The following is a 17,209-nucleotide window of genomic DNA, read 5'->3' as shown; positions in this document are numbered from 1 at the left end:
AAAAATATTTTATAAACATTTCTGAATTTTATATTTATATATACGTATATTTGGAATCTTGTTTGTTTATAAATTACATATTTGACTTTTCCTGAAAGAATCAATGTACTGCCGCAACAATGGTTGTGGTCAGTTCGTCTTATGCATTGGCTATTGACATTTAGTCTTGTGGCACCCTGGTAGGCACGACATATTATGGTAATGGTATTTTGGCAAATTGTTATGTACAAAGTAATTTTAATTTTGTAGTGCCAACGCATCGTTCATTCCATGTTTATATATCTGGAAATTCAATAGAAAGATTTTGTGTATAGCTGGCACAAGATGTTTGTAATAACCTTGATGAAGGATTTTGTCATTTGGTTCTTCCATACGTTAATGATGCATTATTTATATAACAGTTTGTAGCATTTCTAGTAATTTCATTACAGATCTGAAGTTGTCACCAAATCATGTTATTAGATACAATATCTCAATCAGTAGCGCACATTGCAATGATTGGCCAATTTTTCTGTATTTAAATCTTTATTTCTTCACAACAGAATCATAAACACATACATTCCGATTCCCCTCATTTTTTACTGAATATCAGCTTGAACACCAATAGTGACATGCAATTTTTATTACACTTCCTTGTCATACAGTAAAAAAACATCACTGAAGAAAAAATGTTGACTGAGATTCTATCTGAAATTTTGTTTGGCATATTTGTGCTATTGTGAGCATATAAAACTATCATTCTTCTGCAGTTTTACTGTTTTATATTGGGCTTAGAGATTTAGCCAAACAATCAGGAATGTGGAAAAAAAATGTAAAAATTTATAATGCTGCGAGCAAAGGATGCGAAAATATCTTTAGGCTCACTGTTACTAAAACTAAACAGATCACACCGAACGAGTATGAACATTTGGTAGTTTGTGTACACTGTTTATAATTGCAGAACTGATGCATGGTATACTAAAAAACTACTTTAAGAGAACAAAAATCCTAGTGCAAATACTGTCAGTTATAGCAACATTATTTCACATGCTTACAATTAGTTTACAAATATAAAATTGAAAAATGTTTTCTGGTACATTAAAACATTTCATAGAATTATGCAGCATCTAAACAATTGCGCCATACTTTTGATTTCTATACACCAACAAAATACTGAAACATTTTTCCACTTTTAACAAAAAGATCTATACAACATTATAATATGTTTTAATAACCTTTCAGGAAGTCTCCACTGGCTCAAATGTAATTACATTACAAAGTAACTTATAATCCTGCTGTGCAGTCTTTCTTCGGCATAAAATTACTCATTACTGGCCCATATGCATTGTTTAGAGGTTTCACAGTCATACATACAGGTTTACCATAAAAAATATAAAGTAAAATAAATAGAAGTGCCCCACAAGTATAATATCCATCATATCAAATATTTATTCATATATGTAAATTTCTTTTTAAAAAATCTTTTGAGTTCAGGATAGAAGCAGCTTGGCACTAAAACAGTAGTAAAACATAAAAAAGAGGTATTAAAATATGGAGTGATTTCCTTAAAACATTAAAATGGAACCATGCTAAATGCTGGACCAGAAGTGGAACCACACTGCACCAAAACATAAAGAAATTTATTAACAGCTATTTCTTCACATAACAAAATAGGTTGTTATTCTCAAATGTCAATAGGTAAAAACAGTGTCCATACCCATCTTATGATAAAAATAAAGATCAAGGAACTGGGCCTAAACTTCTATTGCTATAGTTACAAATATGTGGTAAGACATTTACCATTACAAATATGTTCAAATACTGTGAAAATTCTCTGGACTTCGCACATACAGCATTCCTTTTATAGATTGTTAATTTAGCATAAAGAAACTGTGGTTTCTTAAAAATCAGTGTTTATCAGCTCTACCACCAATGAAATCTATCTGCACTGCACATATGCCTTTTTCAGGAAGTATTTTATGATACAAAGAAAACTGACAACATGACAGTATAATGTTCAAACTTGTGACTTGTGAAAATTTTATCTCTAATACAACAAGCCAAAGAATTTCTTTTACTTTATTCGACAACATATTGGAGGTATGAAAAGAAAATACAACTGTCATTAAAAAAAATACAGCTTCAAGATTACTTTGTTTTACAGTGCATTTCTGTAGGCTTTGAGTGGCAATATGGAATATAATATTTTTATGTTACTGTTTGTATAATCATCTCTTTTATCTATTGCTTTCTTCCTAGGCACATCATGCTCCTCAGACCTGATCTTCATTCATATTTTCTTTCTTCTATCATACAAAGTTTAGCACATATAAATTTTAATAAAAATTTTTGTACTTCCTTTTGCTTGTACTTCAAAGTGTGGAAACACTGTCCAACAATGTATCTGGTTCCACAAGTCAAATAGTTAAAATTAATCAGTCTTAAATCATTAAGCAGTATAAGTATTATGGTCCATGTGCACTTTAAAAGGCAAATTATATTTTTGTAAATTAAAATGGAAGGTCTGATGAAAAGCACTTGGAAATTTTCTGCAAATTCTGGGTACATGAATACTAATTCAGTCTATTTGATGATTCTTCTAACACAGTAACCATACATGCTTTTGCCACAACTGTTGCTTATTTTATTTCTTAATATTGTACTATCACTAAAACATAATTTTAATGGTTTCCATGTCCATCTTTTAAGAGTAGATGTCACAACTGTTTTTTGTCATTTTTCTATGAGGTAAAAAGTTTGAAAGTTGTAGAAACTGTGGCATGGACTACACATTATACATCAAGATAGCATGTATTTCAATGAGTACTTGCAATAGCAAATGAACGACCAATCAACATACACAGTAATAAACACACAGTAGTAGGAAAATACGTAGACACAGTCACCGTATGAATTGTAGGTTATATTATTTAGGTAACTTCCAGATACTTTTGTATCAGACCTTCTATACTGCTGTTTCTATCCATACACTATTATAAAGCATACATACTTTTTAAACTCGGATATAATTATTTTGTCTTCTTGCTTTCTCTGGATATAAAATGTTCTTAATCTGTACTTGAAGTGTTTATAACTAATAATTCTATTTATCACTCAAACAGGAGTATTGCTAATAGGCATCTGACAGTACGGACATTCCTTTTGGGTAAGAGCACAATTACTACATAGCACAAAGTGATTACATGGTTTTAGAGTTATACTACGATTTCCTTCTTCACAAACCATACACTTAGTAGCAGTCTGCAAGTAGATAACCTGAAACAATTTAAATAACATACATATCAGAAAACAAAAATATACCAAGTAATATAGTACATTTTAACAATTAGTCTGCAGTATATGTGAAAATATTCTTTCAGTTATAATGAAATGCTGGACTATTGCTCTCTTTTTCACATAAGGAATCATGAATAAAATTAACTCCTGCAATCGAAAGTCAGTCTGCAAGAATTCTGAATCCATACCCACAAAATGTGAGCAGCAAAGCTGAAACAGTAACACCAGGGCATTTATATGTTATACAGTCATTTGATGCCAAACCTATTAGAATGATACAAGTAAATTAAAAAAAGGCATTCATGTACAATTTGCTCTACAAGTGACTAGATAAGAGAATCATCTGACCCTCACTGTTTAGGAATTTTTTAGTGGTTTAAACTAAGAGCAAAATCGGAAATGTAACACTGAAGCAAAACTATTGATCAGCTGTAGCTGATACATGTGTAACTTGTAACTGATAAAGAAAATGTTAAAGATAGGCCTTATTCAACTGTTTTGTAGCCCACGGCTTTTGCTTGCAATTCTTTAACAAAGAGAGGAATTTGGAATTTCTACAAATATTACAGAGAACTTTAAAAGGAGAGAGAGAGAGAAAGAGAGAGAGAGAGAGAGCGTGAGCTTTATGTAAGCATCTTTTAATTGTGCCTGTCTGGAACTTAACGTGTCTTCTTTACGATAAGTAGCAATTGTCTTTCCCCAAATTGTTTGTGTGTCTAAAAACACACACACACACACACACACACACACACACACACACACACACACACACACTTGGTTCAACTGGACCAGTTGTTAGAACCTTGTAAAGAGACACTCTTGGCAGACTTACGGTGAAAACTACAATAGACAGTAAGATGAATGAGATCACACAATCACCAATACATTTGACAGGGTGGAAGCAGCAGCCCACTCTGCTGGGATTACTATACATTCTGGGGGAAAGCAAATTCACAACTGGCAGAAACCAAGGTGACTGCCACAGCATTTGGGAGCTACCTGCAGTCAGTACAACTTCAATGGTGGCAGTACTGCAACACGGAACATGACTGAAAACCACCACATTATGTAATCCTACATGTGCAGTTCTACTCAGTAAAACAGTGCTCCATTCCGATCTACAAGGCAATACCCACATGGAACTATCAGAGAAAATGAGAATGATAATTATAGTGATGGTGTGGAAAGTTAGAATGCTAAAGCACTGAGGAGAAACATGATATCAAATGAAAAGAAATGAGGCAGATATGTATTTTAGGAATAAGTAAGTAGCAACGGCCAGAAGACTGTGGTATTTGGAGTGGAGCTCACAGGATTATTCACACTGGGTCAGATGATGGTAGAGGAGGAGTAATGCTAATAATAATGAATAGGGAAACTGGAAATAGAGCAATGGTTTATCTGTAGCAGACAGAAAAAGGATCGATGGTCAAATTGAATGGATATCCAACAGACATTGTGATCATATAAGTATACATGAAAACTACAGATGTGGATGGCAGCAAAACTAAAGTGTACAATAATATTAATGAACTCTTAAAAGGGGACAATAATTTAACCATAATGGGGGCTGGAATGCAGCCATACTAATTGTCATCCAGAAATTAAATTTTCTAGAAATTAAGAAAGGAAGGTAAGGAAGAATGAGTGAAAGGAAGATCTCGTGGGATGGACGGAAAACTCAAACAGGATAAGAGAGATGATGTACACAGACAAACTATCACTTTAGGGAGCACAAAATAAGGAGCACAATGATCAGAGATTAAACAGATAACTGGCCAATGGAAGCAAAAATAAAGTGAGAAGATGGAAACAATACTTTGTGTTGTCCAGGAGAAACTATGTCAACTGAAAATGAGTAGATGCAAGAAGGCGATAAAGGAGATACGACACTTTTTTATGAATTTCAAATATCTTTGCAGGATCTCTGATGGAACATATGCCCTGTTATTGCTTAAATAGCAGCAGAACTCTTGTGGGCATCAGGAAAATGTGCAGAGCACAAACTATACAAACTCACAAATAAAATCTATTGAACTGGGAATGTTCCTCTAGATTTTGTAAAGCATATAATTATTTCACTGTCAAAGAAAGTGACAGCAAACAGAAATGAAAACTGCCGCACAATACATATATCAAATCGCTCAAAAAGACTACAAGAGTAATCTACTGGAATAGATGAAATTTACGTAAGAATGGAAGGGAAAACTGAAAGCAGGTTAGGAGAAGACAAATTTGGTTTAAGAGAACCAGAGGCAATCGAGAAGTTATTTTAGCACTGGGTTAATAATAGAGGACAGATTCATAAACATCAGGGAAACATACATTTCATTTATATATTTGGAATTGTGGAATGGAATAACATGTTTTCCATTCCTAAGCATTGTGGCACCAACTACAGAACTAAAAGGGTACTCAATCCATCCTCTTTATGCAGAGCAGACTGGAGCAGTCAGATGTCCACAGGACTTTGTCCAGGGGCAACGGGTGACATGCCTTTAATACTGCCATTTTGAATGAAAACGAGTTGGTTTTGAGATGTTTCACAATGTGAGAACCAAATTTTATTATTGGCACAAAAACCTATTATGTCCTAAAGAACTGACAGTTATCCACTCACTTTTAGAAGTGCACAATATTTCTCTACTGGCTAAAAATCCGTGCTCCAGATTCCAGAGGAGAGACGATTAGCTTTCCTCGCTCTCTCGCGCCCCTTCCGACACTTGCCGATTCCTGTGTGAGCCGTGTGGCTCGATCAGCGGTACGGGTCATCTTTCAGGCAGTGTGTGCAGAGCGCGCACTGGCGCCACCTGCCGTCTGATCAGGAGTGAGTGGAAAAGCTGTGGAAGAGGGAGTGATTTTGCTTTCGGACGCCGAGCAGTAACAGTGTTTTGGGAACTATCGTGGACAGATAAGGTCCAGTGTCAACCAGCAAGCAGGGCACATCTAAAGGGGCCGTGACGGCGCCACGGCAAATATCTCCGGCACGGAAAGAGACGTTACTGGGAAGCCATCGGTGTTGTTTTTTTTCGCTCGCTTCGTGTCTCCTGGTATTATCAGGATCTGCGGGGCCAAGTCTGGTGAATATGGCGGGTGGGGTAGCAGCTCCCAGCCAAGTGTTTTGATTGTATCCTGAACCAGTTTTGCTTTGTGTGCAGGTGCATTGTCGTGTAAAAAATTACTTTGCCATGTCTTCCGGCCCATTCTGGTCTTTTTTCGATCAATGCATAGTTCAAATTGATCATTTGTTGTCTGTAGTGATTAGCATTCACAGTTTCACCGGGTTTTAGAAGCTCAATGTACACCACACGTTTCTGATCCCACCAAACACAGAGCACTGTCTTCTTGCCGAATCGATCTGGTTTTGCAGTTGATGTTGATGGTTGTCCCGGATTAAACCATGATTTTTCCCATTTAGGATTCTTAAAATAAGGATTTATTTACATTGCCAGTAACAATTCGATGCAAAATTGATTTTATTTCATGTCTTTGAAGCAAAATTTGACGAACGGTTTTTCGGTTTTTCACTTGTCTTTCATTCAATTAATGTGGCACCCATTTTCCACACTTTCAGATCTTTCCCATAGCTTTCAAACGGTCAGAAATTGTTTGTTTGCACAATGCAATTTAGCATTACTGCCATTTGCTTCTCACTCAAAGTATCATCTTTAGCCAATATTGCTTGCAATTCGGCGTCTTCAAACTTTTTTGGTGGTCTTCCGTGTTCTTCATTTCTTACATCAAAATAATTATTTCTGAACCGCTGAAACCATCTTTTGCTTGTTGCTTCTGATAGAGCATGATCACCATAAGCCTCGACAAGCATTCAATGCGACTCTGCAGCACTTTTTTTCAAATGAAAACAAAAAATTAATGCTTTCTGCAAATCATCACTTTCTGGTACAAAATTCGACATTGTTAACATGATGAAAACATATGATGATGTTTGTCCCATGACTTGATGTATACTAAAGATCTTTGATAGATGTCAAAAAGAGAGAGAAAGAGAGAGAGAGAGAGAGAGAGAGAGAGAGGCTCGTTCACAACAAATGTTCCCTATCGATACATTCGTATCTTAACGCTCATTTCATACTGGTACACCTGGTAATTAATTTTATGTATTAATTTTACTGATGATGTGTTGTAATGAGTTAGTGTTTCTAGTTATTTAAGGCAGATATCAGTCTGTTGTAGATACCCACGAGTTCTGGGATTTTCTCATGCCCATTTGTGACTGTTGCTACTCCCGTCTGGGGGTCCATGTCGAGCCTGTATAGGAAACAGCTGAGCGCGCGGGCCTCCGTTTTCTGAGTGTAGTTGTTGAATCTCACGAGCTTGTTTGCTCAAATGAAATTTTATATACTAAATTATGTGGTGCCTACCATTTAAACAACCTGTTGTGTGCCTACCATTTAAATAACCTGTTGTGTGTCATGGTATCTGACTGTTGCTTGACCTCTGAATTATTTTGGTAGTAACAATCACTATCGTAATGAAAGAGTACATTAGTTAAATTTCAGTAAATGTGTAATGGGCTATAAGCGCCACATTTTTATGAATGCTTACAATTGAAGTAACTTATTTTCACCTGAATAATAATTTTTAAAGATGTGTGGTAGTTTTAAACATGTGATGGTTTTATTTGACAAGTTCTCTCGTTTGAAGGTACCAAATAAAATGTTCGGTGCAACTGTCAATGGTGATTGCCTGATGTGTTACTTTGGTCCAGTTCTACCACACTACAGCCTATTGAGCCGAGTTTGTGTCATTGCGTGAAAGGGGGAATTACATGTTGTTTCGACACTTCACTATGCAGTGACGGAATGATACGAGAGACCAAAGTCGAGGCACCATTTCTCTCGGTCATCACTGAGATTTAATTTGCACATTGAACAGGCAAAGAAAGATATAAAGAACTACCTCAATTTGGACACGGACAGAAAATTATCACAAAACTGTCTGCTAACAACTTGACGGTAGTTGCCAAAAGTGAACGGGAACCCAGTAGGCCGCTTAATGAAATGTAGTCTATGTTAGCTGATTGCTGTAATAGCTATCTATAAATAAGAAGGAAACTAACATAATGGGGACTGAATGTTAAACTAGGACAAGGAACTCCTGAACATATCGGCTAATTTTGCTGCCTTGGGAGTATTAAGAAGGAAGATGCAGAAAAGACAGTAGCAAGAATCACTCGAGGCAAATGGCTTTCTGAAAAAAGAAACAGCTACCAACAATACCTTAAAAACCTGGAGACGAGAAAGATTAATGAACAGCTTGGCACTGTTGGTGCAGTCTTCAGTCTGATGACTTGTTTGGCATAGCACTCTGTACTACTCTGTCCTCTGCAAGTTTCTTTGTATTCAGATAACTGCTCCAACCTACATCCCTCACACTTCTCTCTGTTGCCAAACTGACAATTCCTTGATGCCTCAGGGTGTGACCTATCGATCAATCCCTCCATTTACTCAAGTTATGCTATAAATTTCTTTGTTACCAATTCAATTCAGTAACTCCTCGTCACACCCATGATCTATCTGTTTAATCCCTAGAATTATATCAGTTTCTCGATCTGCCCATGTGATCTTCAGTATTCTACTCTAGCACTACATTTTGAACGCTTCAATTCTCTTCTCACCCAGCCCGCTTATCGTCCCATTTCATTTTTGCACGAGGCTACATCCCAGTAGAATCCCTTTGGAAAAAACTTCCTAAATTTATATCAGTTGTTAACACAAGGCTCTTTTTCACAATTGCTTTTCTTTCCATTGCCAGTTTGTATCTTCCCTATTCTGGCCAACATCAGTTATTTTGCTGATCAAATGGCAAAACTCGTCTACTACTTCCAGTGTCTCATTTCCTAATCTGAGCTTTATGTCTTCTCCCAGAATTTCAATCCACTTTCCAAATTTCTCCTCATTTTCCTATATTGCTCACTCAATGGACAGACTAAATAACACGGGGGATAAGCTACAAACATGCATCCCTTCCTTTTGTTTCACACTCTTATAACTGCTGTCTGGGTTCTGCACAGGTGTTGTAAATAGCCTTTCGCTCCCTATATTTGCTGTAAATAGCCTTTCGCTCCCTATATTTGCTGTAAATAGCCTTTCACTCCCTGTATTTTACATCTGTTACTTCACTTTTCCAGTCAACACTGTCAAATGTTTTCTGTAAATCTCTAAGTGTTAGAAACACAGGCTTTTCTTTTTTTTTTCTTTTTTTTTTTTTTAAACTAACTCTGTAAAATAGGTTTTCGAGGCAATATTGCGTCACGTGTTCCTCCTACATTTCTCTGCATTCATAACTGGTCTACTAGTCAAGTCAGCAAAGCAAAATTTGGGGAAAAATATAGTGTAGTCAAAAATTTTTGAACAGGATGATTGAGTATGGTGAACAACACACTAAAATCTCCACCAGCAGGGTGTCAGCACGGGGTTGAGGGGTATTTAAATTTACTGTTTACTGATCAATTAATTAATTTTATAACTAAAAAATTGAGGCTTTTAGCGAAAATGTTTCCCAGTGCAAAAAAATTGTCCTATTCATTTTTTTCTCTAGGACTATTAGCTTTTATGTTCTAAGGGTTGGAAAAATCACAGATTATTAAAAGAAAGGAAGTTTAATGGTATAGGTTGGAAAGAGAGGGGGTAGAAACATGAAGGGAGGTCATGCAATTCCCTTGCTCACAGATCTGCAAACCGAAGAGCAAGCAGCTGATTCCCCATTCTATTTACCCCACAACATTAAAAGAAGCAACTACAGGGTGTTTCACAAAGTTATATCCAACCTCTGTAGTGCCTTTAGAATCACGGGCAATGCAGTAAGCAGACATTCCCACAGAGTGTTTGTTTTTCACAAATTGCATTAACACTACACAAATAATACTAGCACAAGAAACACATGCGGACAGAATCTACACAAATCTCTACACTGCTTGATGGGAAATTGACACACTGTCATTCTGTATTGCAGCTTCTTATCCAGTTCTAGTATGTGAGCAGACAAAATAACTTCACTGAGCCTGTATTTATACAGTGAAATTATTTTCAGTTTATTAATGAGTATTTATTTGCAATTGTTAAGTGAGCATTTATATAAAAAATGTTCCTATAAACAATGGCTGAGAAGTGTATATTTTTAAGTGTGATATTGTTAGTGACCTTTGTAGTCTTAGTGGGAAAGGGGTTGGATTGGTAGATGTGGCACCTTGCTGCTGTCTACTGTTTACACTGTATTGTGAAGTCATGTAATTGTCTTGTTGTCATTTGGTGGAGAATTAATGAATGACCAATAAGTTACTGCACTTCCATCACCATTAGGAACAGAAAGCTGGCTGAAGCCAGAGATAAATTCTGCCGAAATTTTTACAAAGGTACAGACGGTGTTTAGAAAGGATAGATTGCATGCAACCGGTGGTGGAGTGTTCGTCGCTGTTAGTAGTAGTTTATCCTGTAGTGAAGTAGAAGTGGATAGTTCCTGTGAATTATTATGGGTGGAGGTTACACTCAACAACCGAGCGAGGTTAATAATTGGCTCCTTTTACCGACCTCCCGACTCAGCAGCATTAGGGGCAGAACAACTGAGAGAAAATTTGGTATACATTTCACATAAATTTTCTCAGCATGTTATAGTCTTAGGTGGAGATTTCAATTTACCAGATATAGACTGGGACGCTCAGATGTTTAGGACGGGAGGTAGGGACAGAGCATCGAGTGACATTATACTGAGTGCACTATCCGAAAATTACCTCGAGCAATTAAACAGAGAACCGACTCGTGGAGCTAACATCTTGGACCTACTGATAACGAACAGACCCGAACTTTTCGACTCTGTAAGCGCAGAACAGGGAATCAGTGATCATAAGGCCGTTGCAGCATCCCTGAATATGGAAGTAAATAGGAATATAAAAAAAGGGAGGAAGGTTTATCTGTTTAGCAAGAGTAGTAGAAGGCACATCTCAGATTACCTAACAGATCAAAACAAAAATTTCTGTTCTGACACTGACAATGTTGAGTGTTTATGGAAAAAGTTCAAGGCAATCGTAAAATGCGTTTTAGACAGGTACGTGCCGAGTAAAACTGTGAGGGACGGGAAAAACCCACCGTGGTACAACAATAAAGTTAGGAAACTACTGCGAAAGCAAAGAGAGCTTCACTCCAAGTTTAAACGCAGCCAAAACCTCTCAGACAAACAGAAGCTAAACGATGTCAAAGTTAGCGTAAGGAGGGCTATGCGTGAAGCGTTCAGTGAATTCTAAAGTAAAATTCTATGTACCGACTTGACAGAAAATCCTAGGAAGTTCTGGTCTTACGTTAAATCAGTAAGTGGCTCGAAACAGCATATCCAGACGCTCCGGGATGATGAAGGCATTGAAACAGAGGATGACACGCGTAAAGCTGAAATACTAAACACCTTTTTCCAAAGCCGTTTCACAGAGGAAGACCGCACTGCTGTGCCTTCTCTAAATCCTCGCACAAACGAAAAAATGGCTGACATCGAAATAAGTGTCCAAGGAATAGAAAAGCAACTGGAATCACTCAACAGAGGAAAGTCCACTGGACCTGACGGGATACCAATTCGATTCTACACAGAGTACGCGAAAGAACTTGCCCCCCTTCTAACAGCCGTGTACCGCAAGTCTCTAGAGGAACGGAAGGTTCCAAATGATTGGAAAAGAGCACAGGTAGTCCCAGTCTTCAAGAAGGGTCGTCGAGCAGGTGCGCAAAACTATAGACCTATATCTCTGACGTCGATCTGTTGTAGAATTTTAGAACATGTTTTTGGCTCGAGTATCATGTTGTTTTTGGAAACCCAGAATCTACTATGTAGGAATCAACATGGATTCCAGAAACAGTGATCGTGTGAGACCCAACTCACTTTATTTGTTCATGAGACCCAGAAAATATTAGATACAGGCTCCTGAGTAGATGCTATTTTCCTTGACTTCCGGAAGGCATTCGATACAGTTCTGCACTGTCGCCTGATAAACAAAGTAAGAGCCTACGGAATATCAGACCAGCTGTGTGGCTGGATTGAAGAGTTTTTAGGAAACAGAACACAGCATGTTGTTATCAATGGAGAGACGTCTACAGACGTTAAAGTAACCTCTGGCGTGCCACAGGGGAGTGCTATGGGACCATTGCTTTTCACAATATATATAAATGACCTAGTAGATAGTGTCGGAAGTTCCATGCGGCTTTTCGCGGATGATGCTGTAGTATACAGAGAAGTTGCAGCATTAGAAAATTAAAGCGAAATGCAGGAAGATCTGCAGCGGATAGGCACTTGGTGCAGGGAGTGGCAACTGACCCTCAACATAGACAAATGTAATGTATTGCGAATACATAGAAAGAAGGATCCTTTATTGTATGATTATATAATAGCAGAACAAACACTGGTAGCAGTTACTTCTGTAAAATATCTGGGAGTATGCGTACGGAACGATTTGAAGTGGAATGATCATATAAAATTAATTGTTGGTAAGGCGGGTACCAGGTTGAGATTCATTGGGAGAGTCCTTAGAAAATGTAGTCCATCAACAAAGGAGGTGGCTTACAAAACACTCGGTCAACCTATACTTGAGTATTGCGCATCAGTGTGGGATCCGTACCAGATCGGGTTGACGGAGGAGATAGAGAAGATCCAAAGAAGAGCGGCGCGTTTCGTCACAGGGTTATTTGGTAACCGTGATAGCGTTACGGAGATGTTTAACAAACTCGAGTGGCAGACTCTGCATGAGAGGCGCTCTGCATCGTGGTGTAGCTTGCTCGCCAGGTTTCGAGAGGGTGCGTTTCTGGATGAGGTATCGAATATATTGCTTCCCCCTACTTATACCTCCCGAGGAGATCACAAATGTAAAATTGGAGAGATTAGAGCGCGCACGGAGGCTTTTAGACAGTTGTTCTTCCCGCGAACCATACGCGACTGGAACAGGAAAGGGAGGTAATGACAGTGGCACGTAAAGTGCCCTCCGCCACACACCGTTGGGTGGCTTGCGGAGTATAAATGTAGATGTAGATGTAGAACTGTGTTACTGATAGACTCCACTCACTCAGGAACTGTTGGCACTTGTAGAGTGGATCCAATTACCAGTTACCCACAGTATATGTTTCAAGGTGGACGTTAATATGTCTGGTGGAATGGGACTGATCATGTTGAAGCGTAGAACAGTAATTTGCCCATGACACCTAGATGACCCACTTCTGTTGCAGAGAGCCAATTTAAGCCTCTCAGCCTCTTCAGATGTCGGGAGAGCTGAGACTGGGGAAATGCATTCCATACCCTTTGTGCTGTGAAGAGCATTACAGAAAGTGGTAGTGAAGACAACAAAATTGATGTTGACAAATAAGTACTGACACCATGTGTCATTTGGAACAGACTTTCCAGTATAGTAGACAGTTACAGCTGTTGAACATTTGTACATAATGGTTCATTTAACCATTGGAAATAAGTACTCATTCAATAAACTGAAAATAACTCCACTATGTAAACAGGACTCAGGTGAAGTTATTTTGTTTACTCACATAAGAGTGCGCGATAGGAAATGCCAGGAAGGTATAGTCTGCCTGTAAACTTAAAAGTAAGCAGTGCTCGTGGTGGGGGAAACTGCCTTTCTAGGAGGAATGCTACAGCTGTCTTAAGGATGACTAAGAATCAACGTCCTCTCTAGCAATATAGAACAGTGTGCAGAAATTCACATATATTGTGTCCATATGTGTTTCTGGCATTAGCATTATTAATAACTCATAACTGTATTCTGTGTAAAGTTAACGCACTTTTTAGGAAACAAACCACTCCCTGGAATGCCTGTGCGCTGTCACCAGTTATTTTTAAGACATCCTGTTGAGGATGGGTATAACTTCCTGAAACGCTCTGTAGTTGTTTCTTCTGAAGCTCTTCACTTTGCAGACCTATGAAGGAGGGAATTAGAAATTGCACAACCACAATCTGACAACCTACCTTCTCTGTTTTTCACCCCCCCCCCCCCCCCCCCAGGTGAGGTACAGACATTTAATATTTCTTCTTACTGCACTTCATTTACCAGTGAACAGTACTTTTGTACCATTAAATAACTTTTCCATCCACTGCAATGTGGAAACTGTTAGTCCTAGGGAAAATATGAGTAGCACTGTTTCTATAGGAGTTGCCCACTTCCAGCTCCCTATACACACGACCCATTGTGGATCTTTTTAGTATTTTGTTTGTGGCAGTTTCTTCTGCCATTGCATAAAAATTTATGACACAATCCCCCTCCCCTGACTTTACTTAGTGTTCCTTGACTTGGCTGCACCTTGAAGTCAGCTCCTACCAGCTTTCCCATTCTTCTGTATGTGTCAGTATTTCACAGTCATAACTAAATAACTAATAGTTTGAAAAACAAAGATTCTGTGACTTACCGAACGAGAAAGCACTGGTAGATAGACACAATAAAAAACACACAAACAAATTTCAAGCTTTCACAACCCACGGTTGCTTCATCAGGAAAGAGGGAAGGAGAGGGAAAGACGAAAGGATGTGGGTTTTAAGGGAGACGGTAAGGAGTCATTCCAATCCCGGGAGTGGAAAGACGTATCTTAGGGGGAAAAAAGGTGTGCACACGCGCACACACATCCATCCGCACACAGGCAGACATATGTAAAGGCAAAGAGTTTGGGCAGAGATGTCAGTTGTCAGTCTGCCTGTGTCTGTATATGTGAGGATGGATATGTGTGTGTGTGTGTGTGTGTGTGTGCGCGCGCGCGCGAGCACGAGTGTATACCTGTCCCTTTTTCCCAGTAAGATAAGTCTTTCCGCTCCCGGGTTTGGAAGGACTCCTTACTCTCTCCCTTAAAACCCACATCCTTTCATCTTTCCCTCTTTCCTGATGAAGCAACCGTGGGTTGCGAAAGCTTGAAATTTGTGTGTGTGTGTGTGTGTGTGTGTGTGTGTGTGTGTGTGTTTTATTGTGTCTATCTACCTGCGCTTTCTCGTACGGTAAGTTACAGAGTCTTTGTTTTTTAATACATTTTTCCCATGTGGAATGTTTCTTTCTATTTTATTCACATCATTAACTACTAGTTTGGTAATATTCACCTGTCAAGCACCTGCCTTCTTCGATTTATTAAATTATTCTTGAAACATGAGAATATTTCATCTCTCTCTCACATCTCGTTCAGCAAGTGGAACAATTCTGTTACGGCTGGCTCTCTCAAAGACCTCAACAATTATAAAAGAATGTCCAGGGATCTCGTCTCGGCATACACTTTTCAATGTGCTGTCAAATTCTTCTCGAATTATCGTCATTTTCATCGACAGTTTTCTTTTTCTATAATTTTTCCTTCGAGCATACTTCACGTGCGTAGCCCTTCTACTTCTCCCTTCTTTGCTTGATACTGCCTTGCCACCTGAGCTCTCGATGTTGAAAAGTGCTTTTCTTTTCTCCGAAGGTTCCTTTCATTTTCCTACAAGTGGTATCTATCTTTCCCCTATTTATGAGTATGTCTAACTGACTTGCATTGTCCTCTACTCATTCCTGCTTAGCCATTTTGCACTTTCTGTCAATGTTATTTTTTAGTTATTTGTATTCCCTTTTCCCTTCTTTACTGCATTTTTAAATTTTCTTATTTTGTCAATGAAATTCAGCATCTCCTATGTTACCAAGGATTTCTACTTGACCCTGCCTTTTTACCTATTTGGTCCTCTGCTGCTTACAATATACCACCTATCATCTTGTACTTTATTCCTTTCCTCTGTTGCAATCGTTGCTTAATGTTCCCTCTAAAACCCTCAACAATCTCTTGTTCTCTTATTTTATCAAGGACCCATCTCCTTGATGTCCGATCTTTTTTCAATTTCTTCAGTTTTAACTGACAGTTAATAACTGAACAATAACAATCACAAGTCCATATCAGCCGCTGGAAAAGGCTTACAGTTTAAAACCTTTCAAAATCTCTATTCTACTACTGTATAATCAACTAAAACTTATAGTGTCTCTCAGTCTGTCCCATGTATTCAACCTCCTTATGTAATTCTTGAAGTGTTAACAATGATTAAACAATACTCTGAGCATGATTCTACCATGCAATTTCCTCATTCACTCCTTTCCCCCAACCCATGTTCTCCAACTAATTTTCCTTCTATTACTGCTATCAAATTTCAGTCCCAAATCACAACTAAATTTTGGTCTCCCTAAACTTTTTATCTCCTCATACATTCTTTCAACATTTTTAATATTTAAGGATGTATACGCGGACAGGGGAAAAAAATGAAAAAAATAAAATAAATAATAATAATAATAATAAAATTCCCGGATTTTTCCAGGTTAAAAATACATTTTCTCCCGTGTGAAATACACTTTTTCCATGTTAAGTGACAGTATACTTTTCCTCAGAACAGTAAAACTTATCAATCCTGTGAATGGTTATGGTTTTATACCCCGGCGTAGAATTTCCCAGCCCTTTAGAAAACTAAACTCAGTAAAAAAAAACCAACAAGTTTTGGAAAGATCTTTGATGTACAGCAACACGCATACTGCATATTTTTGTATTATGAAAGTATAAATATGAATTCATCCAAACACCGAAGCATTGAAATCGAGACTGTGATGTGCTTTTGTAAGCAAGTCATAGCTCAGGTCACATGATCTCACCAGCCGATGACAGCGGATATTCAGAGCGTAGGACACCTGACGTAGTCAGCCAACATCACTGTTATGTAGCGCGTATTCACAAATTGGAAAAGTACATGGTTTAAATTAATATACGTAGTGTTGCTACAAGAAAATCAAAGCTTTCACATATAATATTGATCTTTTTTGCACATGTTACACTTTTGTTACACTTTAAGATACATCACACAAAAGTGACAGTAAAATTTTTAATAACGACATAAATGTCTGATCATCTGGGCTCAAAATTCTTCTAATAGTTGTCCACAAAGAGTTAATTTTTAA

The 17,209-nt window shown here is 37.9% G+C and overlaps 1 protein-coding gene across 1 annotated transcript in view; it reads right to left on the bottom strand.

Moving 5' to 3' along the window:
* Positions 1 to 512: 512 nt before the first annotated feature.
* The window catches only part of LOC126161309 (putative E3 ubiquitin-protein ligase UNKL), a 282,513-nt gene continuing 265,816 nt past the window's right edge, over positions 513 to 17,209 (bottom strand). The window contains exon 15 of the mRNA XM_049917062.1: positions 513 to 3,255. Within this exon, the coding sequence (XP_049773019.1) occupies positions 3,094 to 3,255 (162 nt within the window). The 3' untranslated portion in view covers positions 513 to 3,093. The remainder of the gene's footprint in view (positions 3,256 to 17,209) is intronic.

Source organism: Schistocerca cancellata, chromosome 2 (genome assembly GCF_023864275.1).
Source record: "Schistocerca cancellata isolate TAMUIC-IGC-003103 chromosome 2, iqSchCanc2.1, whole genome shotgun sequence".
NCBI classification, from domain to species: domain Eukaryota; kingdom Metazoa; phylum Arthropoda; class Insecta; order Orthoptera; family Acrididae; genus Schistocerca; species Schistocerca cancellata.
The sequence above is the reverse complement of the archived record's forward strand: the minus strand, read 5'-3'. Positions and strand labels throughout refer to the sequence as shown.